The sequence below is a fragment of the Pelophylax lessonae genome (genome assembly GCF_965119305.1).
Source record: "Pelophylax lessonae genome assembly, chromosome: 12".
Classification (NCBI taxonomy): Eukaryota; Metazoa; Chordata; class Amphibia; order Anura; family Ranidae; genus Pelophylax; species Pelophylax lessonae.
This window is the reverse complement of record NC_138779.1, coordinates 10823557-10849721: the sequence shown is the minus strand read 5'-3', so window position 1 is coordinate 10849721 and position 26165 is coordinate 10823557. Positions and strand designations below refer to the sequence as shown.

At 42.9% G+C, this 26165-nt stretch overlaps 1 protein-coding gene across 2 annotated transcripts in view; it reads right to left on the bottom strand.

The window, feature by feature from the left end:
• The window catches only part of RNF207 (ring finger protein 207), a gene marked incomplete at its 5' end in the record, with an annotated part of 137641 nt that extends 111905 nt beyond the window's left edge, over positions 1-25736 (bottom strand). The window contains 2 exons of one of the 2 annotated variants that reach the window (XM_082273313.1): positions 7975-8107; positions 25546-25736. In XM_082273313.1, coding sequence (XP_082129439.1) covers positions 7975-8107; positions 25546-25736 — 324 coding nt within the window. Of the gene's footprint in view, positions 1-7974; positions 8108-17236; positions 17486-25545 lie in introns of those variants that run through there. The other variant, XM_082273314.1, reaches the window with a different exon arrangement.
• Between the last annotated feature and the right edge of the window lie 429 nt (positions 25737-26165).

Below are 26165 nucleotides of genomic sequence, written 5' to 3'. Positions count from 1 at the left end.
GTAAATTATCTGGATCTTACAATTTTTAAAAATGGTGACAATCTTTTTACTAAAACTTATTTTAAGAGTACAGATCGTAATAGCTACATCCCAACCAGCAGTGGTCACCACCCTAAATGGATCTCAGCTGTGCCGAAAGGGCAACTGCTGAGGATAAAAAGAAATTGTAATAGAGATAAAGATTTTAAGGAACAATCAGAAGTCCTAATTAAAAGGTTTGAAGAGAAAGGATATAAGAGAAAACACCTTGAAAAAATAAGAAATCAAGTGGGTGGCCTGGAGAGAAAAACATTACTGGCAGATAAACCCAAAACTGTGAATAATAGGAGTTTTGAAATTGCATTCTGCACTGAGTTCAATCAACAATATAAACAAGTGGAGAAAAGCATAAGGAAGCATTGGAGCATCTTACTGAGAGATCCTATTTTCAAAAAAATGTTGCCTAATAAGCCTAAATTTATTTACAGAAGGCCTCCTGTTCTTAAAGATAGGATTGTCAAGAGTATTCCCAACCCCCCAAAGAAATTAGTTACATTTCTGGATAGAACAGGTTTTTATAAATGTGGGCGCTGTGTGGCTTGCACCACCTGCCGGAAGGACAAAAGAAGGAGTATAAAGAAATTTGAATCCTGGACCACAAAAAAATAGAATATGAAATAAAAGAATTTATTTCTTGTAGCAGCACTCATGTGACATATTTGTTACAATGTGAATGCGGCCTGCAATATGTGGGCCGTACCACAAGGGAGCTGAGAATACGTCTGAGGGAACACATTTGTAACATTAAGAAGGGGTTCCGCAAACACAATCTTTCGAACCATTTTAGACTTTTTCACAACAAAGATCCCTCTAAATTAATTTTTTGTGGCATAGATAAAATCAATGCACATTGGAGAGGAACACACATGAGGAGAGCTGTTTCTCAAAATGAAACTTGGTGGATCCAACAGCTTAAGAGCATGGTCCCCTCAGGCCTTAATGTAGATTTAGACATTAATTGTTTTATAAATGATTTTTAATTTATATATTTTTATATATTTACACTTTTATATCTTTATATAGTTGGAGTTTGTAGATCACCAACTCAGCACACATCACTTTATGATCTTTAAGTGGAATTTACACAGGATAATTATTAATTGATTTATGAGCTAGCGACATATGTGGCTGAGTACTGTATAAAATTTGTATTGGGATCCAAATTAGAGTCCGATATGGACATATGGGTGATAATAACTATATGATAGGCTGCTAGGATATTATGGTGCAATATAACATTATTATTGTATGTTGATAATATATTGTAGATGTGTTGTATTTATTTCTGTATGTAGGTGTGTTGTATTTATTTCTGTATGTAATGTATATGTATAGGGACAATCAGGAATGAGAACCGGAACTGGACGTTTTTTGATTTTTTGATTTTGGATTAGTTTATCGTTCAGTATATTATACACATCATATACGTGGCTGGGTTGGCTTAGCCACATATATATATACATTTTGCATATTTCCACTATATACGGCTTTGGTTCCGGGTGGACTAAGATGGAGTATGACAGTCGGCAAAATGGGGTGAACTAAGATGGCGGCGTTCCATTTCCGGTTTTCGTCATTTCCGGTCCGACGCAGGTGTTTATGGTAATTTTAAATTGTGAATGATATATATAGTAGTACGTGTTCGTGACGCCCTCGCTTTTGAGAACGCTCTGATTGGCGGAGCGAAACGCGTCAAGCCGTCCGAACACGTAGTACGTCATTTCCGGCTGCAACCTCTTCCGGCTTCCGGCTTCCGGTTACACGGGTGGAACGCACGGCCATTCGTTTGGCGTCCCGTGGGTTTGCTAAAGGCGGATTGATTCTTTTTGTTTTGTAAGTGTATCTTTTTATTGCGTGTAAAATAAACCTTTTAGAATATACTGCACGATGATGGCCCTTTTCTTTTCATGACATTGGGGAGCATCACCTGGATATTTATCTGGATATAGAGGCACAGGAGATCTACAGCCTATACCTGTTGGTGATCCATAAGAGGCGGTTACCTTATCCAGCCAGTTTTTAAGGCGATATTACTCTCTGTTTCTGGTGAGTGTGGGACCGAGAGGGGAGCACTAACTCACAAGGACTGAGCACCGGCACTTTATTTATATACCTTGAGCACGGAGCACTCTTAGTAGCACAAGAGACTTGTACTCTATTCAGTTTGGAAGAGATTTATTGCTATGAACTTTATATTTATAACTACTTTTGATATATGATATGTCACACATATGAGTTATTGCTAATATTTATGCTGTTATATATTTATATACACAGTTGCACAGTTTATGTATAATATTTATGCTGTTATATTTACTATATTTATATACACAGTTGCACAGTTATTTGCACGAGCACTTTATGATGTTATTTATTTATTAGCACAATTGATATTTATGTTTATGGTTTCGGTTTAAGCAGCGCAGGTACTCAGTTTTTTAGCATTGTTTGAAAGGTATCAACCTCTCTACCTAGCAGCAGCTGATGCATTTAATTTATTAATTTATTACTTAGTTATTAATTTTATTTATATTCACCGAACCGAGGTTTCCTAAGCGCAAGCCCCTCACACTCTAGTTTTCAAAAAAATATTATATATATTTTTTTGGCTCTGCAGCTATGGATTTATTTAGTTTGATTAGCAAAAAGAATATTAATTCTGAAGAGATATTCTCATTAAGCACAATTAATATGGATGTAGATCGTAGCCTTAAACAACTTCGCAGCACTCTAGACAAACAAATTAGATCTTGGTGGGACATTACCACCTTAAGTCAATATTTAAAGGAGGGCATCACACCTAGACGACTTAGGTGGGATATAGCCCCTAATGATGGTCTAGAGACGAAAGAATTAGAAGATAGTTGGTATAACTTCTTCAATGGCTGCGAACAGAAATTATTAGGTCTAATCATTTCAAGGAGAAAAACCAAACTTGAAATGCTAGAAAACAAGGTGAAGGGCCTGAAAGAAATTTTGGAGCCTTTTTTAGATAATGCAGAGTATAAAGAGAAAATGAAAAATATCCAGGATCATATAGCTAAACTTGATAAAGATACACAAAAGAAAAAGATAAAAAAATTTCACAGGGATTGTAATGATTATAAACAGGGGAATGTGTATAAATGGCAGGAAGATGAGACTGAAACCAATACACAATCCCGAGATACCACACCTGAAAGAGAGGTTACCTTTACTTTCCCTTCTGAGACACCTACTAGGACACCAGAAAACACTCCACAAACCCCGGTGAGAGTAAATAGGAATGATACCCCATACCAACAGTCCCCTAGATATAATGTCCCTACACACAACAGGTACGACCCCATCTCACCTATTAGCCCTGCTCCCAGAGAATATTATCAAGATCAGAGATTATATGACCAGCAATATAGACCGCCCTACAGAGGGGATTTTTGGGATCAAGGACAAGGGAGACCACCAGGGAGAGGAAGAGGTGGTTACAGAGGAAGGGGACAATACTGGGGCCCTCCGAGGGGACAGAATTATTGGAGACCGAGAGGCCCATACAGAGGCCCGTACAGGGGACACAACACACACCCCCCACAAGGAGGAGAGGTAAGAAGAGAGGATGCAGGGGAGGACAGAAGAAAAAGGAAAAGAGATGTATAGGCGCGGGTATTTTTAACCTAAGTAAAAAGATTTTTAATGAGGAGGAATTAGAGATTTTAGATAAAGGATTAAAATATGCACCTCCTAAGCAGTTAAATAAATTTAAAGTTTTTATTGATTTACATAAGTTTGTTAGAGTTTTAAATATTAAAAAACATTTTTTTAATAAACCAGTCACTAGCACTTTAGTAGAGGATGAATACACCCATAGTGGTTTAAGAAACAAGTCCACTTTTAACCCCAAGAACCCCAGAAACCAATGTCTAGAAGTCTTTAAATTGATGGTGGAACAGGATTTAGAGAATATATCAATACACCCCATAAAAGGTAGTAAAGTAATTAAGCAGAGCATAAAGAAATTGGAAAAAGACAATGACATAATTATAAGACCTGCGGACAAGGGGGGGGGGGGGAATTGTGGTTATGGACAAAGAACATTATATTAAAGAGCTCAATCGTCTAGTTGAAGATAAAGAGACATATACCAAACTAAAAGGCGATCCAATTAAGAAATTGAAAGCGATGTTGACAAAGAAAATTAAGAAGGCACAAAAAGAAGGGATCCTTAATAAAAAAGAGGCCAGATATCTCATACCAGACCACCCAAAAAAACCTATTATTTATCAGAATCCAAAAATCCATAAAAATACAGTCAACCCACCGGGGCGCCCCATTATTAATGGGGTGGATTCAGTATACTCTAGGGTAGGAGAATATGTTGACTACCATCTCCAACCACTTGCACAAAAATGCCCGGCATACCTAAGAGATAGCAAAGATCTGATTAATCGTATAGCAGACTTAAAGGTTACAGAAAACACTATTCTAGCTAGTATAGACGTTAATTCGTTATATACTAACATCAAGCAAAAAGATGCCAGCAAAGCTGTAGAATGGGCATTAAAATTGGATAATAAACTCCCGCAGAAACAAATAAATTTCATATTGGAAATCTTAAATATGGCCATGCAAAACAACTATTTTTGGCATGATGGCCAATATTATAATCAAACCAGAGGTGTAGCCATGGGGGCTAAATATGCCCCCACGGTTGCAAACCTCTTTATGAGTAAATGGGAATCAGAAACTATTTTTAAGAAACCCCATACCCCTCTCAAGATGTATGTTAGATACATCGACGATATTTTTATAATATGGGAGGGGTCACATAATTCTTTTATGGATTTTATCTCTGAAATAAACAATAATGGGTATGGGATTGGTTTTACTGAAAGTTTTAGTACACAGGAAGTAAATTATCTGGATCTTACAATTTTTAAAAATGGTGACAATCTTTTTACTAAAACTTATTTTAAGAGTACAGATCGTAATAGCTACATCCCAACCAGCAGTGGTCACCACCCTAAATGGATCTCAGCTGTGCCGAAAGGGCAACTGCTGAGGATAAAAAGAAATTGTAATAGAGATACAGATTTTAAGGAACAATCAGAAGTCCTAATTAAAAGGTTTGAAGAGAAAGGATATAAGAGAAAACACCTTGAAAAAATAAGAAATCAAGTGGGTGGCCTGGAGAGAAAAACATTACTGGCAGATAAACCCAAAACTGTGAATAATAGGAGTTTTGAAATTGCATTCTGCACTGAGTTCAATCAACAATATAAACAAGTGGAGAAAAGCATAAGGAAGCATTGGAGCATCTTACTGAGAGATCCTATTTTCAAAAAAATGTTGCCTAATAAGCCTAAATTTATTTACAGAAGGCCTCCTGTTCTTAAAGATAGGATTGTCAAGAGTATTCCCAACCCCCCAAAGAAATTAGTTACATTTCTGGATAGAACAGGTTTTTATAAATGTGGGCGCTGTGTGGCTTGCACCACCTGCCGGAAGGACAAAAGAAGGAGTATAAAGAAATTTGAATCCTGGACCACAAAAAAAGAATATGAAATAAAAGAATTTATTTCTTGTAGCAGCACTCATGTGACATATTTGTTACAATGTGAATGCGGCCTGCAATATGTGGGCCGTACCACAAGGGAGCTGAGAATACGTCTGAGGGAACACATTTGTAACATTAAGAAGGGGTTCCGCAAACACAATCTTTCGAACCATTTTAGACTTTTTCACAACAAAGATCCCTCTAAATTAATTTTTTGTGGCATAGATAAAATCAATGCACATTGGAGAGGAACACACATGAGGAGAGCTGTTTCTCAAAATGAAACTTGGTGGATCCAACAGCTTAAGAGCATGGTCCCCTCAGGCCTTAATGTAGATTTAGACATTAATTGTTTTATAAATGATTTTTAATTTATATATTTTTATATATTTACACTTTTATATCTTTATATAGTTGGAGTTTGTAGATCACCAACTCAGCACACATCACTTTATGATCTTTAAGTGGAATTTACACAGGATAATTATTAATTGATTTATGAGCTAGCGACATATGTGGCTGAGTACTGTATAAAATTTGTATTGGGATCCAAATTAGAGTCCGATATGGACATATGGGTGATAATAACTATATGATAGGCTGCTAGGATATTATGGTGCAATATAACATTATTATTGTATGTTGATAATATATTGTAGATGTGTTGTATTTATTTCTGTATGTAGGTGTGTTGTATTTATTTCTGTATGTAATGTATATGTATAGGGACAATCAGGAATGAGAACCGGAACTGGACGTTTTTTGATTTTTTGATTTTGGATTAGTTTATCGTTCAGTATATTATACACATCATATACGTGGCTGGGTTGGCTTAGCCACATATATATATACATTTTGCATATTTCCACTATATACGGCTTTGGTTCCGGGTGGACTAAGATGGAGTATGACAGTCGGCAAAATGGGGTGAACTAAGATGGCGGCGTTCCATTTCCGGTTTTCGTCATTTCCGGTCCGACGCAGGTGTTTATGGTAATTTTAAATTGTGAATGATATATATAGTAGTACGTGTTCGTGACGCCCTCGCTTTTGAGAACGCTCTGATTGGCGGAGCGAAACGCGTCAAGCCGTCCGAACACGTAGTACGTCATTTCCGGCTGCAACCTCTTCCGGCTTCCGGTTACACGGGTGGAACGCACGGCCATTCGTTTGGCGTCCCGTGGGTTTGCTAAAGGCGGATTGATTCTTTTTGTTTTGTAAGTGTATCTTTTTATTGCGTGTAAAATAAACCTTTTAGAATATACTGCACGATGATGGCCCTTTTCTTTTCATGACATTGGGGAGCATCACCTGGATATTTATCTGGATATAGAGGCACAGGAGATCTACAGCCTATACCTGTTGGTGATCCATAAGAGGCGGTTACCTTATCCAGCCATTTTTTAAGGCGATATTACTCTCTGTTTCTGGTGAGTGTGGGACCGAGAGGGGAGCACTAACTCACAAGGACTGAGCACCGGCACTTTATTTATATACCTTGAGCACGGAGCACTCTTAGTAGCACAAGAGACTTGTACTCTATTCAGTTTGGAAGAGATTTATTGCTATGAACTTTATATTTATAACTACTTTTGATATATGATATGTCACACATATGAGTTATTGCTAATATTTATGCTGTTATATATTTATATACACAGTTGCACAGTTTATGTATAATATTTATGCTGTTATATTTACTATATTTATATACACAGTTGCACAGTTATTTGCACGAGCACTTTATGATGTTATTTATTTATTAGCACAATTGATATTTATGTTTATGGTTTCGGTTTAAGCAGCGCAGGTACTCAGTTTTTTAGCATTGTTTGAAAGGTATCAACCTCTCTACCTAGCAGCAGCTGATGCATTTAATTTATTAATTTATTACTTAGTTATTAATTTTATTTATATTCACCGAACCGAGGTTTCCTAAGCGCAAGCCCCTCACACTCTAATTAAGCAACCCTGGTAACCCTGAGGCCCCATTCACACTTGGCGATTTGGAGTTGTGAGCAGAATCGATACAATTCTGCCCGCAATTCCAAATCACCTGGCACACACTGCAAAACCTACAATGTGTGTTTGGGTGCCATTTATTCCAAATGGCACATGAAACACGATGCGATTTTGCAGTGATTGATGTGGGAGAGAATTACTCTGATCGTTTCACCCAAAAAAGGAGCAGGAGCTCCTTTTGAATGGCAAACACACATAGGGAAACCTATTGAAGTAAATGGGCTTTCCTATGTGCGACACACGGAATCGCATGAAAATCGCCCATACACAAAAACATGAGCTGGAATGCGAGTTCACGACAAGCAAAGTGTGAATGGAGCCTAAGGTGGACCCAGACAGTATTAGGTACACATTTCCTGCAGATACCTGCAGTGTGAAGTCACCTGTTTCTTGCATTCCAGGTCACAGTTGGCACATTGTATAACTTCTTCCGAGTCAGCGGAACTGTCCACCAGGAATTTAAGTAACCGGTCCACAGGGGGTAATCCGTTATTCCCCTTTACAATGGACTGCTGCCTGCAAGAGAAATACAAATGTCTATATCAGGCACAATCAGTTTTGTAAAAATGAATGGATCTGTTATATATTTATTCCAATATACATCTAGATGATGGGTGGAGCCAACGTGTTTCATGGCCTTCAAGCTCGCCCTTTTCCTCAGCGCTATACACTCACCAGCCACTTTATTAGGTACACCTGTTCAATTGCTTGGTATCACAAAATTGCTAATCAGCCAATCACATGGCAGTAACTCAATGTATTTAGGCATCTATACGTGGTGAAGACGACTTGCTGAAGTTCAAACTGAGCATCAGAATGGGGAAGAAAGGGGATCTAAGGGACTTTGAACGTGGTATGGTTGTTGGTGACAGATGGGCTGGTCTGAGTATTTCTGGGATTTTCACACACAACCATCTCTTGTGATTACAGAGAATGGGGGGGGGGGGGGAAAGAGAAAATATCCAGTGAGTGGCAGTTGTGTGGAGGAAAATGCCTTGTTGATGTCAGAGGCAGGGCAGCCATCAGGGGGGCACAGCCCATACACATGTAAGGGGCCCAGGCGTTCCGAGGGGCCCGGCTGCCCAGGCCCCAACCAAGGAGACCGAGTAGTTGCAGCTGCAGTAACTAGCAATTGCTAAAGCATAGCGGCTGCAGAGTAAGCCGATGCAGCTGAAGGGATGTCTCTTTGCTTGATTGCGTTGACTCTTAAGTTGTAAGAGTGTTAAAATAGAAGTGGGTGCACTGAAGGACTCGGTGGGATGGCCAGTGGGCGGATTCGGTGGGACGGCCAGAGGGCGGGCCCTGCGGAATGTTGGTGGTCAGGCCCGGTGGGGCCCAGGCCTTAAGCTGTGTAAGGGGCCCCAAAATTTCTGATGGCTGCCCTGGTCAGAGGAGAATGGGCAGACTGGTTCCAGATGATACAAAAGCAACAGTAACTCAAATAACCACTCCTTACATCTAAGGTGTGCAGAATAAAATCTCTGAACGCACAACACATCCAACCTTGAAGCAGATGGGCTACAGTAGCAGAAGACCACACCGGGTGCCACTCCTGTCAGCTAAGAACAGAAAACTGAGGCTACAATTCACACATTGCCTTAACACATATTCATGTGTTAGAATGGCCCAGTCACAGTCCAGACCTAAATCACATTGAGAATCTGTGGTAAGACTTGAAAATTGCTGTTCACAGACGCTCTCCATCCAATCTGACAGAGCTTGAGATATTTTGCAAAGAGGAATGGACAAAAATGTCCTCTCTAGATGTGCAAAGCTGGTAGAGACATCCCCAAAAAGACTTGCAGCTGTAATTGCAGGGAAAGGCGGATCTACAAACTATTGACTTTTCACATATTTATTTGCAGAAAATTGTGAAAACCATTTATCATTTTCCTTCCACTTCACAATTATGTGCCACTCTGTGTTGGTCTATTACAGGGCTTGACAAATGTGCTTGAAATCTAGAAGCCAGCTAAAAAAGTTAGGAGCCAGTTTTTATTTTTTTTCGCGCATGCTCAATGGCCGGCTTCTGTCGGACCGGCTGCCATACACACGGGCTGAATGGTGGCCAGTTTTTATTGAACCAGCTGATGTTGCCCGGCATTCGGCCCGTGTGTACTTGGCTTGATGGTGTGATGGGCAGTGGCTCACTAGGGAATGACAGTGCAGCAAGGTGAGGGCATTACATCCAGTAACTCATCCCACCTTAGGCCCCTTTCGTACGCGCATCTCCGCTAAACAGAATATGCTTGCTCAGCGGGGATTTTCCCGCTAATCCTAGCTGAGCAGGCGGATGACAGGTCCTGTCCACTCATGCAGAGCGAACACTGACACAGTCCCACTCTCCTCTATGGGGCAATCCAATGGAAATGGACTGCCTGTCCATTTCCATCTGATTCGATCCGCTAGACGGATGGAAAATAGGGACCACAATCCGTCTGAAGGGTCTGATCAGGTCCGCCTGAAAAACTGACAGGCGGACCTGATTAGACAGCCCGTGTGAAAGGGGCCTTCAGCTGTGTGGCTGTGGCATGGCAGGGAGATGATGAAAAATAATAAAAAATGTATTTTAATTAAAAAAAATGAATAAACTGTTTCCATCTTTTGTGAGGGTGTGAATAGAACTGATGCTGTTCCAACCAACACTCCCTGTCCACCTACCATTAAGTAAAGGGCACCAGATGAAGCCTGCAACAACTTCAGGCTCTTCTCCTCTTGGGAAGTCGATGGGCGGGCAGTGAGAAAAGGCAGGAGAAACACTCAGCGCTGTTAGTGACTGCTTGTCACACCCCCGGCCACCACAAGAGGGTGCCAGTTCCCCAATAGAAGCATCTCACTCAAGAAGGTTGCAAAGCCGCAACCTCAATTACTGGCCAGCACGGCATCTTAAGTCTGTGGAAAAGCGGGGGGGGGGGGGGGGGGCAGTTGCACGTGGACAAGACACCTCATGCAGTGCAGCCCAGGCGCCAGGTCGCTAATTCTAGTCGCCAATGCGACCTGGCGCTTGGGGGTTTGTCGAGCCCTGAACTAAACTCTCCTATCTTTTACATCCTAAGATTGTGTCATCTTTACCTCTATTTCGATATTTTACATTTCATTTGCTGCCTTGTGATCGGCTCTAACACCAGCCATTCTGGGAAAGTTTGGGTGAGAGCCATCATAAACACACTGGCAACTGTGAGGCATGCCTTGATTGTAACTGTTTTTGGAGAGTTAAACCAGTGGGTTTAGTTCCACGTTAACAGTTCCCACCCTGGGTCACATCCTATTTTATGTTGTGCTGAGTTGATCTCTGCCTGTCATGTGGAGAGGATGCATTTACAACCTTTACTTTCCACTTTCCTTCTGCTGTCCAACTAATGTAGAAAAATAATACATGCTTGTCACACCCCTGGCCACCACAGGAGGGCCCCAGTTTCCTGATAGAAGCATCTCACCATAGAAGGCCACAAAGCCGCGGCCTCACTTACCGGCCGGTGCGGCATCCTAGTCTGCACAACCGCGTGCGGGGGGGATGAGGGGGCGCACTGGTATAAGACATTTCATGCAGTGCAGCCCAAGCCAGGTCGCTAGTTATAGTCGCCAATGCGACCTGGCGCCTGGGGTTTGTCTAGCCCTGGTCTATTACATAGAGTCTCAATAAAAAACATTTACGTTTTTGGTTGTAACATGAAAATATTTGGAAAATTAAATTTTTTCAAGGCACTGTATACAGTTTGTATATACAAGTATATATATATATATATATATATATATATATATATATACACACAGGTGTAAATTATATATATATATATATATATATATATATATATATAGATAAACAGACAAAGGGTTGGGGGGGCACACCCTACACATACATTTCTAAAGCTGGTGCTGCTATAAAGACCAACGGTGGACACAGTGGTGGGCTTAAGGACGATATGGCCCTATGGTGTGACCAAATCCCCATTTTTACTCATTTTGATTAGGTCTCAGCAGACTTGTAATATTTGAAAGTTACTCATTTTGTATGTGTGCACTATACTCTGTGGTTACATATGTGTATTGGTCTTTATAGCAGCACCAGCTTTAGAAATGTATGTTTAGAGTGTGCCCACCCAACCCTTTGTCTGTTTGTTACACATTGAGTCATGACCAGACTCCTGGGGTGGAGCACCCCACTCTCCCCACACCAGTACTTCATTATCAGTGTCCACTAGTAAGCAGATATAGGAGGAGTCCCTGTATAGTGCAGTAAGCAGTGTTTTCTGCAGCTAGCATATATCTCCCATGTAAGGAGTATCTCCCATGGTTAAGAGAGGTGGGATTTATCATTCATTCTATGGATAGTGTAGGACCCACTGATAATGGGGTACGTTGACGTAGTGGTGGGCTTAAGCACGATATGGCCATATGGTGTGACCAAATCCCCATTCTTACTCATTTTGATCAGGTCTCAATAGCCTTGTAATATTTGAAAGTTACTCCTTTTGTAAGTGTGCACTATCTTTTGTGGTGTAGTGGTTAGCACTTTCACCTAGCAGCAAGAGGGTCGCTGGTTCGAATCCCAACCACGACACTACCTGCCTGGAGTTTGCATGTTCTCCCTGTGCCTGCGTGGGTTACCTCCTGGTACTCCGGTTTCCTCCCACACTCCAAAGACATGCTGGTAGGTTAATTGGATCCTGTATAAAAATTGGCCCTACTATATATGTATGTATGTGAGTTAGGGACCTTAGATTGTAAGCTCCTTGAGGGCAGGGACTAATGTGAATGTGTAATGTATACGTAAAGTGCTGCGTAAATTGACAGCGCTATATAAGTACCTGAAATAAATAAAATATATATATATATATATATATATAGATCAGTGTTGGGGGTAACTAGTTACAAAGTAACTAATTACAGTAACTAAATTACTTTTTTTGGTAACTAAGTAAAGTAACTAGTTACAATACTAATATTGGTAACTACACTACTTTACTAGGCTATAAGAAGTAACTACACTACTTTACTAGGCTATAGGAACGCGCTTTCCTGCGTTACCCAAGCCGTGCGATACAATCGTTATTTCGAAGAATAGAGAGAGATGAAGTTTATGACTTTTTGTTGCACTTTGTTTTATTCTGTTTTTTCAGGTTTTGTTCTCATGTTTCCCAAAGCCTGTGTTTATACAATAAACTCTATGCAGAAAGTGTGTCATGTATCTTCTTCTACACGGTCAATTAAGAAAGAGGAAAGTAAAGTAATAAGTAGTGAAGTTACTTTTCAAATGCAGTAACTAGTAAAGTAATCTCATTACAATTTACAGAAGTAACTAGTAACTAGTTACATTTTTTGAGTAACTACCCCAACACTGATATAGATATATACACACTGCTCAAATAAATTAAAGAAACCCCTTTTAATCAGAGTATAGCATCAAGTCAATTGAACTCCTTGGATATTGATCTGTTCAGTTAAGTAGCAGAGGGGGCTGTTATTCAGTTTCAATTGCTTTAGTTTTTATGAAATTAACAACAGGTCCACTAGATGGGCAACAATGAGACCACCTCCAAAACAGGAATGGTTTTACAGTTGGAAGCCACTAACATTTTTTTCCCTACTCATCTTTTCTGACTGTTTTTCACTAGTTTTGCATTTGGCTGGGGTCAGTGTCACTACTGGTAGCATGAGGCCATACCTGGACCCTATAGAGGGGGGTCAGTGTCACTACTGGTACCATGAGGCCATACCTGGACCCTATAGAGGTTGCACAGGCAGTCCAACTCCTCCAGGATGGCACATCAACACCTGCCATTGCCAGAAGGTTTGCTGTGTCTCCCAGCACAGTCTCAGGAGCATGGAGGAGATTCCAGGAGACAGGCAGTTACTCTAGGAGAGCTGGACGAGACCGTAAAAGGTCCTTAACCCATCAGCAGGACCGGTATCTGCTCCTTTGTGCAAGGAGAAACAGGATAAGCACTGCCAGAGCCCTACAAAATTACCTCCAGCAGGTCACTGGTGTGAATGTCTCTGACCAAACAATCAGAAACAGACTTCAGGAGGGGGGCCTGAGGGCCCGATGTCCTCTAGTGAGCCCTGTGCTCACTGCCCGGCACTGTGGAGCTCATTTGGCATTTGCCATTGAACACCAGAATTGGCAGGTCAGCCACTGGTGCCCTTTGCTTTTCACAGATGAGAGAAGATTCACCCTGGGCACATGTGACAGACGTGAAAGGGTATGAAGAAATTGTGGAGAACGTTATACTGCCTGTAACATCATTCAGCATGAGCGGTTTGGTGGTGGGTCAGTGATGGTCTGGGGAGACATATCCATGGAGGGACACACAGACCTCTACAGGCTAGACAATGGCACCCTGACTGCCATTAGGTATTGGAATGAAATCTATGGACCCATTGTCAGACACTACAATGGTGCAGTGGGTCCTGGGTTCCTCCTGGTGCACGACAATGCCCGGCCTCATGTGGCGAGAGTATGCAGCCAGTTCCTGGAGAATGAAGGAATTGATACCACTGAATGGCCCCCACTCTCGCCTGACCTAAATCCAATATAACACCTCTGGGACATTATATTTCGGTCCATCCGATGCCGCCAGGTTGCACCTCAGTCTGTTCAGGAGCTCAGTGATGCCCTGGTCCAAATCTGGGAGGAAATACCGAGGACACCATTCGTCATCTCATTAGGAGCATGCCCCAACGTTGTCAGGCATGCATACAAGAACGTGGGGGCCATACAAACTACTGGGGACCATTTTGAGTTGCTGCAATGAAGTTTCAGTGAAATGGATTAGCCTGCTGCATCATTTTTTCACTGTGATTTTTGGGGTGTCTTTGAATTCAGCCCTCTATAGGTTGAAATTGTCATTTTCATTAAACAATGTGGCATCCTTTCCTTCCTAACATATTACCCAGTCCATACCATTATATGAGAAAGACAAAGAGAATGCTCCTCCCTCGCTTGAGAATTGCTAGCAGTTGGTTGCGTGGAGGAGTAAATGTTTCTAACTCCTCTTGTCTAACCGCTGTTTCGGCTGTGCTGCCACTCCAAACAGGCCAGGGAACCCAGATGAACTCTAATAGATAATAAAAGTACAGAGGGCGCACCAGCCTAGCGCATTACCTTTGCAAAAATATATTTAAAATAATACATACAGTAGTAATACAAAAATAATACAATAAAACATAGTACATCGCTCTGACACCATGGTATATAGGGTATGTATTAACCATCTGATGCATTACTATTATCCATCTGCGAGGTCTGATTCCAGTTTTTACTAATACAGCCTTCCACAAGCACAATAATGAAGTATAACAGACTATCCTTGCAAGTATACCAGTGCAGAGGTGACAGATGCGTGAATATATATATATAAATAATTACAATCAACTTTATAATCAAAAAATGAATGAAAAAAAGTCCAAACTCAATATGTGTGCTCAGTCCTTATTATATCTTCTAACACTCCTCCATCTGAAAAAATTACTCTTGAAAAGTGCAAACATGCAAATTGCAATCTTGTGCAGGCATTAATTGTGATGGTGACACCCCCTGAGCTTCTGTGTTAAATTTTGGTGTTATCGCTCTCACTCTCTCACACTGGTCATTGGAAATTCAACATGGCACCTCATGGCAAAGAACTCTCTGAGGATCTGAAAAAAAGAATTGTTGCTCTACATAAAGATGGCCTAGGCAATAAGAAGATTGCCAAAACCCTGAAACTGAGCTGCAGCGCGGTGGCCAAGACCATACAGCGGTTCAACAGGACAGGTTCAACTCAGAACAGGCCTTGCCATGGTCGACCAAAGAAGTTGAGTGCACGTGCTCAGCGTCATATCCAGAGGTTGTCTTCGGGAAATAGACGTATGAGTGCTGCCAGCATTGCTGCAGAGGTTGAAGGGGTGGGGGGTCAGCCTGTGAATGCTCAGACCACACACTGCATTAAATTGGTCTGCATGGCTGTCCTCCCAGAAGGAAGCCTCTTCTAAAGATGATGCACAAGAAAGCCCACAAACAGTTTGCTGAAGACAAGCAGACTAAGGACATGGATTACTGGAACCATCTCCTGTGTTCTAATGAGATCAAGATAAACTCATTTGATTCAGATGGTGTCAAGCATGTGTGGCGGCAACCAGGTGAGGAGTACAAAGACAAGTGTGTCTTGCCTATAGTGAAGCATGGTGGTGGGAGTGTCATGGTCTGGGGCTGCATGAGTGCTGCCGGCACTGGGGAGCTACAGTTCATTGAGGGAACCATGAATGCCAACATGTACTGTGACATACTGAAGCAGAGCATGATACCCTAATTTCGGAGACTGGGCCGCAGGGCAGTATGCCAACATAACGACCCCAAACACACCTCCAAGATGACCACTGCCTTACTAAAGAAGCTGAGGGTAAAGGTGATGGACTGGCCAAGCATGTCTTCAGACCTAAACCCTATTGAGCATCTGTGGGGCATCCTCAAATGGAAGATGGAGGAGCGCAAGGTCTCTAACATCCACCAGCTCTGTGATGTCATCATGGAGGAGTGGAAGAGGACTCCAGTGGCAACCTGTGAAGCTCTGGTGAACTCCATGCCCAAGAGGGTTAAGGCAGTGCTGGAAAATAATGGCAGCCACACTAAATATCGACACTTTGGACACATTGTAGCAAAGTGTCATTTCTTCAGTGTTGTCACATGAAAAGATAGAATAAAATATTTACAAAAATGCGAGGGGTGTACGAACTTTTGTGAGATACTGTGTGTATATATATATATATATATATATATATATATATATATATTTTATCACGCTTGAACAAGTCCTTTGTTTGTGAGTATGATGTACATATATTTTTTAAATACATTTTTGCAAAGGTAATGCGCTAGGCTGGTGCACCCTTTGTACTTTTATTATCTTTTAGAGAAAAATACCAGTATAGATCCTAACACATTACCCAGTCCATACCAGTAGAGATCCTAACACATTACCCAGTCCATACAAGATCCATATAGATCCTAACGAATTACCCAGTCCATACCAGTAGAGATCCTAACACATTACCCAGTCCATACCAGTATAGATCCTAACAAATTACCCAGTCCATACCAGTATAGATCCTAACACATTACCCAGTCCATACCAGTATAGATCCTAACAAATTACCCAGTCCATACCAGTATAGATCCTAACACATTACCCAGTCCATATCAGTTTAGATATCCAGCATGATATTTTCGCCATTGAGATCTGATGTGTTTTAAAAGTGTTCCTTTCATTTTTTTGAGCAGTGTATATCTTACACTTCACTAACCCAGTTGATCAAAGTCTCTAAAAGCGAAATACGGGGAAAGCTCTTTTATAATGGGCATTGGCTGAATAATAGAAATAAAATAAATACAATAAATCAATGTAAACTATAAATATAAATAGTATTAATTATGGTGACAATAATAACAATAGAACACCCTATAGTAAAATAAAGATGAAATCTGGAGAAAAAAAAAAAAAAAAACTTTTACAGTAAACACCATAAAGTGCTCCTAGTGATAAGGTGTCGTTAGTTGGAACGTTTTTCACCCATAAAAGACATTTGACTGACAGACAAACGGATGAATATATGAAAGATATAAAAGAAAGATCTATTTGGTTTCTATGCTGACAGCACACATCTTACGTGCTCTCTGCATCACTTATCAGCATCCTGAGATAATGAGACAATGTCTTGGAGTAAGGTGAAGTGAGGTCAGTGTGGCTGAGCTGGAGAGAATATAAAACGTAGGAAATGTTCAAAAACGCAGGCTTCAGCGCAATGTTGGGTCATCATCATCTCCTTGTTACTCCGCATAGTGAGCAATATGTGGTGTTAATAAAAGAAGGAGCACCTGCATGTAAGCTTCACTTCTCAGATATTGTGTTTCACAGAGTCGGTCATATATCCTCTAACGCAGTCTGCTTAGTAATCTAATAAGTTTTGTGAAGCCTTTAATCCACCCAGCCTTAAAAAAGAACAACAGGAGGGTCACCCGTCCTGGCCATGGAGAACTTTTATAGAGATGAGAAGTCAATATGTCAGGATCTAGGCTTCAGAAATGTTTACTTGTTTAAAAAAGACTTTGTTGTTGGAACAAACTTTGAAAAGAGGAAAAAAAGGTCGCACGGAAAAGAAAACAGGGAATTAGATGAGGATGTGAGGGTATGGCAATGAGGAGGGGGATGAGATGAAGAGGTGATGGTATGGAGATGAGGAAGGGGGTGAGATGAAGAGGTGAGGACATAGAGATGAGAAGGTGAGGGTATGTAGATGAGGAGAGGGATGAGATGAGGGGGTCAGGGTATGGCGATGAGAGGAGGTAATAGTATGGAGATGAGGAAGGGAATGAAATGAAGAGGTGAGGGTATGGAGATGAGGAAGGGGGTGAGATGAAGAGGTGAGGACATAGAGATGAGAAGGTGAGGGTATGGAGATGAGGAGAGGGATGAGATGAGGGGGTCAGGGTATGGCGATGAGAGGAGGTAATAGTATGGAGATGAGGAGGGGAATGAAATGAAGAGGAGAGGGTATGGAGATGAGGATGGGGATGAGATGAAGAGGTGAGGGAATGGAGATGAGGAGGGGTATGAGATGAAGAGGTGAGAGTATAGAGATGAGGATGGGGATGAAATGAGGAGGCGAGGGTACAGAGATGGGGAGGGGGATGAGATGAAGAGGTGAGGGTATGGAGATGAGGAAGAGGGTGAGATGAGGTGAGGGTATGGAGATGAGGAGGGGGGTGAGAGTATGGAGATGAGGAAAGGGATGAGATGAAGAGGTGAGGGTACGGAGATGGGGGGGGGGGTGATATGAGGGGTAAGGGTATGGAGAGGAGGAGATGGAATGGAGATGAGGATGGGGATGAGATGAAGAGGTGAGGGTATGGAGATGAGGAGATCGGTGAAATGAGTAGGTGTGGGTATGGAGATGAGGGGGTCAGGGTATGGAAATGAGGAAGAGGGTGAGAGGAGGAAGCGAGGGCAAAGAGATGAGGAGGTGAGGGTATGGAGATGAGGGCATGGAGATGAGTAGGGGGATGAGATGAAGAGATGAGGGTATGGAGTTGAGGACGGAGATGAGATGAGGCGGTAAGGGTATGGATATGAGGATGAAATGAGGAGGCCAGGGTATGGAGATGAGAAAGGGGGTGAGATAAGGAGGTGAGGACAAGGAAAAGAGGAGGTGAGGGTATGGAGATGAGGAGGGAGATGAGATGAGGGTGTAAGAGTATGGAGATGAGTAGGGGGTAATATACGGAGTTGAGGATATGGAGATGAGGAGGGGGATAAGATGAGGAGGTGAGGGTATGGAGATTAGGAGGGGTATGAGATGAGGAAGGGGAATGAGATGAGGAGTTAAGGGCATAGAGATGAGATTATGGAGATGAGGAGGGGGATGAGATGAAGAGGTGAGCGTATGGAGATGAGGGGGTAAGGGTATGTAGAGGAGGAGGAGATGGTATGGAGATGAAGATGGGGATGAGATGAGGAGCTGAGAGTATGGGGATGAGGAGAGGTATGAGATGAAGAGGTGAGAGTATAGAGATGAGGAAGGGGGGGAGATGAGGTGAGGGTATGGAGATGAGGAGGGGAATGAGATAAGGGGGTGAGAGTATGGAGATGAGGGGGTGGGATTATGCAGAGGAGGGTGTTAGAATATGGAGATGAGGAGGGGAATGAGATGAAGAGGTGAGAGTATGGAGATGAGGATGAAATGAGGCAAGGGTATGGAGATGAGGAGGGGGTGAGATGAAGAGGTGAGGGTTTGGAGATGAGGAAGGGGTGAGATAAGGAGGTGAGGACACGGGAATGAGGAGGTGAGAGTATGGAGATGAGGAGGGGGATGAGATGAGGGGGTGAGGGTATAGAGATGAGGAGGGTTACGAGATCAGGAGGTGAGGGTATGGAGATGAGCAAGGGGGAGAGATGAGGGCATAAAGATGAGGAGGTGAGGGTATGGAGATGAGGAGGGGGATGAGATCAGGGGGTCAGGGTATGGAGATGAGGAGGAGGATGAGATGAGGAAGTGAGAGAATGGATATGAGGAGGGGGATAAGATGAAGAGGTGAGAGTATGGAGATGAGGATGGGGAAGAAATGGGGAGGCGAGGGTATGGAGATGAGGAGGGGGATGAGATTAAGAGGTGAAGGTATGGAAAGGAAGAAGGGGTGAGATAAGGAGGTGAGGAAATGGAAATGAGGAGGTGAGGGTATGGAGATGAAGAGGGGGGTGAGATGAGGGGGTAAGGGTATGGAGATTAGGAGATGAGGGTATGGAGATAAGGAGGGGGATGAGATGAGGAGGTGAGGGTATGGAGATGAGGAGGTGAGGGTTTGGAGATGAGGAGGGAGATGAGATGAGGGGGTAAGGGTATGGAGAGGAGGAGGAAATAGTATGGAGATGAGGATGGGGAACAGATAAGGAGGTGAGAGTATGGGGATGAGATGAAGAGGTGAAAGTATAGAGATGAGGATGGGGATGAAATGAGGAGGCAAGAGTATGGGGTTGAGGAGGGGGATGAGATGAAGAGGTGGGTATATGGAGAGGAGGAAGGGGGTGAGATGAGGAGGTGAGGGCAAAGAGATGAGAAAGTGAGGGTATGGAGATGAGGACAGGGTTGAGATGAGGGGGTGAGAGTATAGAGATGAGGAGGGGGATGAGATGAAGTGGTGAGAGTACGGAGACGAGGATGGGGATGAAATGAGGAGGCAAGGGTATGGAGATGGGGAGGGGGATGAGATGAAGAGGTGAGGGTATGGAGATGAGGAAGGGAGTGAGATGAGGAGGTGAGGGCATAGACATGAAGAGGTGAGGGTATGGAGATGAGGGTATGGAGAAGAGAAGGTGAGGGTATAGAGATGAGAAGGAAGATAAGATGACGAGGTGAGGGTGTGTAGATGAGGAGGTGGATGGGATGAAATGAGGAGGTGTTGGTACTGAGACAAGGGTGGAAGAAAATGAAGAGGAGGTGGAGAAAAGGATGTGTCTGTGTTCTTTGCACTTCAGAAATTACGTAGGCAGGGCTGACACCACGTGTCGCCATGTCAGATAGGAAGGTTGGAGCTCTCTATATTTCTGGCACATGAACAATTAATTTCTGTAGTAGCAGCGTGTTTAAAGGGATGAAACATGAAATATGTGTTTGTATTCCAGATTCAATAAATATGACTAAACCCTGTAAAACTCTTTAAACAAAAGGCATTTGATTAAAAAAAAGTGTGTATATATACAGTATATATATATATAATTTGTTTATTATATTTCTTGGACGTGTGCTTTATAAAAGTAGACGCTATCAGCAGCTTCCAGGATGACAATAGCGGGTCCCTGTTATCAGTTCCTGTCCCTGCAGCCTTTGTCCCACATTCTGTCTGAGCTATAAGTAGAAGCACTTGTCCTGCAGCTGTCCGCAGCTAAATCCTCTGTGATCGGTGAGACTGTGTTTGGTGGGTGCAGGCAGAGCGATCCGGCACTGAGTGTATATTCCTCCCATCCTCTGAACTTACTATCACCCACCAACATTTTAATCCGCACAATGACCCCCCTTTCCTATATAATGTAACAATAGGGGAAGGTGCACGGGGAGCGTTCAACCCTTCTATGTTCATCCAATAAGAAACTGCAAACTATTCACATCGACCAATCAGATAAGTATTGCATGTAAAAGAAGAACTGGTTTCTGCCTATTTGCCCCCCCCCTCCCCCCGGCTACTTTTATTCTGCCCCATTCTATACAATTCATACATTTAGTGGTATAAAAAATTGAAACCCCATTGCTGGTCACACCAACACTATTTGAATATGTAGAAATACATTGACAGAGGCAAATTCAATTTGGCTCTTCTATATTGTATCCAGGGGTTAAGTCCTGGGGAAAAAAGTGTGGGAACTCTCCCAAGATCCACCCCCCCCCCCCAAAAAAAAATGTACGCTCATATATTTCACAGAAAATACAATGCAACATTTATTGCATTTGATTCCCATTGTCAAGAAACAATGGATATTAAAAGCATAAATGTTACATGACAATGTATTATACATGTTTGCCATGTTCAACTGTAACATTCTGTCAGCATGTCAGTCCACATTGTCATTTCCAGGGTGTGAGGGTGGCACGAGAATGCAAATGCGCAGTGGACTCACTGCTCCACTTACCTGGCACCTCTGAAATCGATGTCCCCGGACCTGCTCCTTGTGTGCTGGCTGTGTCTGGCTCCTCTGCTGCGTGCTGCTGCCTCGCCTTACCGGTGACTTCACTGATGTTGTCCACACACTCTGGGCCTTCAAATGCATAAACATGAAACATTTGTGACAAATTGGCCACGAATATTTCATGTTTATGCATTTGAAGGCCCAGAGTGTGTGGACAGCATCAGTGGAGTCACCAGTAAGGCGAGGCAGCAGCACGCGGTAAAGGAACCAGACACAGCCAGCACACAAAGAGCAGGCCCGGGAGCCTCGATTTTAGAAGTGGCAGGTAAGGTAAGTGGAGCAGTTCAGCTGTAAAATTCTGTCAGCATGTCAGCCACATTGTCATTTTCAGGGGTGTGTGAGTCACACACTCCTGAAAATGACAATGTGGCTGACATGCTGACAGAATTTTACAGTGTGAGGGACGGTATGAGAGGCAAATGTGCAGTGAGTGGACTGTGGACTCACTGCTCCAGTGACTCACCTCCCAGGCAGGCTGCCACAGTGCCACTTCTAAAACTGACCTGCAGTTTTCTTCTGGCATATGCTGCCTTCACCTTGCCTCGCCGCCTCACCGACCGACTCACTCCACTCCAGTCAGGCCATGCCCACGCCTGTCCATTCCACGCGCGCTCTAGGCCTGGGCTGGTGTTGCTTGCTGTGCACTCTCCCTTTGCTGGAGTGACGTCATCCCGCTGTGCACGCCCCTCTCTGCCGGCCTGTTTGTAGAGGCACCGCGAGCAGCTGCGGCTGCCTTCACTGTTCTGCCTTCTGGCTGCCCTTGTCCTGCAGGAGGACTGGAGCAATGGGAACGGCGTTCCTGCTGTAGAAATAGTGTGGGAACGTCATTCCCATGCGTTCCTGCAGGACTCGACCCCTGATTGTATCCGATTGGATAACTGAATATAGGCTGATGCCTCGAATACATAATGAGAAAATCGGATGAAAAACGCCGCTTTCTGAGCGATCGTCTGATAATCTGATCATTAGTACACAGACTTCAAGAGCAGTCCCAACAGTTCAAGCGGAATTATTCGAAGGGACAAACACAACATTTTTTCTTGTAAAATAACCGAACAAACATTTTTCGTTAAATCGGTTTAGTATTCGTTCATGAAAAATTGAGTGATCAAGTCTGTGCATGCTCGGAAATAAAAGAATGCATTACAATATGCTAGGGATACCGCACTTTACTATGGGACCTTATGGCATCTTTCACACTGACGGATTGATCAGGTCCATCTGTCAGTTTTTCAGGCGGACCCGACTGAACCACCCATTGTCCTTTATGGAGCGGTGGATGTCAATGGACATATATCTGTTGACACTCGCCGACTTCAGATCTGATTCTGTCCGGTAAAAACAGACGGATGAGGATGCATTACCCATCCGTATGGTGGATCAGGTCAGTTAGAAACAGACAGGTGGTCCCTTCCCAACCGACTGCCCATAGAGAAAAGCAGGCTGTGTCCGTGTCTGCTCTACATTAGTGGACTTGTCATCCGCCTGCTCAGCAGGGATCAGCAGAGAGATACCCGCTGAACAGGCGGATCCGCTGGCAGGCTCTGCCAGTGTGAAAGGGGTCTAATACATATAAATAAATACGTGCAAAAAAATCATCAATGTGCAAAAGTACATCTCTTGTGAATAAAGAAAAATCAATAAATAATCAAATTCATCAATAAGTGTAAATCATCCAAATGTAAAGTCCCTTGTAAATCAATATATAAAAGTGCAAAAATATAAAGTCTCTCATAAAAAGTGCAAAAAGGCAATCAATAATTTCATATAAAAGTCCAAATAAAGTTAAATTGCAGTGTCTGAAAATTAATCTTTTGCCCCAAAGTTTTTGAAATTATTGATTGCCTTTTTAAACTTTTTAGGAGAGACTTTATATTTTTGCAATTTTATACATATTGATTCACAGAAGACTTTACATGTGGATGATTTATGTTTACACTTATTGATGAATTTGATTATTTATTGATTTTCTTTATTCATGAGGTATGAATTTTTGCACATTGATACATTTTTTGTACGTATTTATTGATACACTATATTGCCAAAAGTATTGGGACCCCCTTCCAAATCTTTGGATTTGGGTGTTTCAATCACCTCCATGGCCACAGGTGTATAAAATCACGCACCAAGGCATGCTGACTGCTTCTACAAATATTTGTAAAAGAAAGGGTCGCTCTCAGGAGCTCAGTGAATTCAAGCATAGTACTGTAATAGGTTGCCACCTTTGCTATAAGTTCATCCGTGAAATTTCCCTGCTACTAAATAGTCCACGGTCAACTGATAGTAGTATTATAACAAAGTGGAAGCAACATCAATTCAGCCACGAAGTGGTAGGCCACGTAAAATGATAGAGTGGGGTCAGCGCATGCTGAAGCGCACAGTGCGCAGAAGTCACCAACTTTCTCCAGAGTCAATAGCTAGAGACCTCCGAAATTCGTGTGGCCTTCAGATTGGCACAACAACAGTGCATTGAGAACTTAACCGAATGGGTTTCCATGGCCGAGCCAGAGCATCCAAGCCTTACATCACCGAGTGCAATGCAAAGTGTCGGATGCAGTGGTGTAAAGCATGCCGCCCCTGGACTGTAGAGCAGCGGAGATGTGTTCTCTGGAGTGACCAATCATGCTTCTCTGTCTGGCAATCCAATGGACGTGTCTGGGTTTGGAGGTTGCCAGGAGAACCGTACTTGCCTGACTGCATTATTTCAAGTGTAAAGTTTGGTGGAGGGGAGATTATGGTGTGGGGGTTGTGTTTCAGGGGTGGGGCTTGGCCCTTTAGTTCCAGTGAAGGGAACTCTTAAGGCATCAGCATACCAAGACATTTTGGAAAATTTCATGCTCCCAACTTTGTGGAAGGAGTTTGGGGATGGCCCCTTCCTGTTCCAACATGATCTCGCACCAGTGCACAAAGCAAGGTCCATAAAAACCTGGATGAGCGAGTTTGGGGTGGAAGAACTTGACTGGCCTGCACAACCTGAGTCCTGACCTCAACCTGATAGAACACCTTTGAGATAAATTAGAGCGGAGACTGCCAGCCAGGTCTTCTCCTCCAACATCAGTGCCTTGACCTCACAAATGCGCTTCTGGAAGAATGGTGAAACATCCCCATAGACACTCCTAAACCTTGACAGCCTTCCCAGAAGAGCTGAAGCTGTTATAGCTGCAAAGGGTGGGCCAACTCAATATTGAACCCTAGGGACCAAGACTGGGATGCCAATAAAGCTTGGAAGCTTCACTTATCTGTCTACACCCCCTCCCTCCTCCTCCGGTGCCACATTTTGGGGGGAGTGGGTACCTGTTTTTGACAGGTAACTGCCCCCACTTTTGTCGGACGTCAGATGTTCGGTTCCCACCTCCTCCTTCCTTGCCCGCCGGGCCATTCAGAAAGTGCAGCCCACTTCACGCATGCGTAGTAGGGAATCGTCTGTGAAGCCACAAGGCTTCACTGCCGGTCTCCCTTACAGGCTATGGTGGTGACAGCACCTGAAAGCCGATAGAAACATCAGGCGGTGGGCCAACACCGCTGGATTAAAGGACAGATAGGTGTCCTAATATTAAAAGTCAGCAGCTACTGTATGTGTATGTGTGGAACACCGCTTTAAAGTTCATGTGCGTGTAAAGGCAGGCGTACCAATACTTTTGGCATTATAGTGAATCTATAAAGTAACCTGTGGCACAAACTAGTTCTTTCATATCAAGAATTCCCTACATCTAGGTGAGTACTGTAATCGAAGCCACCTACCCACAGAGAGGACAGGTAAGTCGGTTGTCCGTGGTCCGGCCCCGAAGACAGCTGGCACAGAAGCTGTGATAACAGTCCAGCAGACACGGGTGCTCATACTGCTCGTGGCACAGGTAACATGCCAGGGGGTGGCAGCTGGCCTTGTCCAGATCCTGCAGGGTTTCCAGGGGTGAGAATATCCCTCCAGACATCTCTGAGAACACAATACACAACAAATACAGAATATCACCTACAAATACATGAGAACACAATACAAAACAAATACAGAATATCACCTACAAATACATGAGAACACAATACAAAACAAATACTGTACACTATATCCCCTACAGATACATAAGAACATTTTATAGGACAAAACTATAGACACTGAGCACCTTATACAAAAAAAAAAAAAAAAAAGGTTATGGCAAAAAGAGCGCTAACCAAATGATAAACTCCTAATAGTTCATATCACCTAGACGTCTTCTTGAAAGCTTTTGATTGTCTAGGGTTCCCACCATGCTAGGTGTATGAGTCACTCTATTTGTCCCACCTATCCTCATTTTAAAGGGTTACTCCACCCAGTATATTTTAGTGTGACAGCTGCTGGAGAGCCAAACCATCTAGATCAGTGTTTC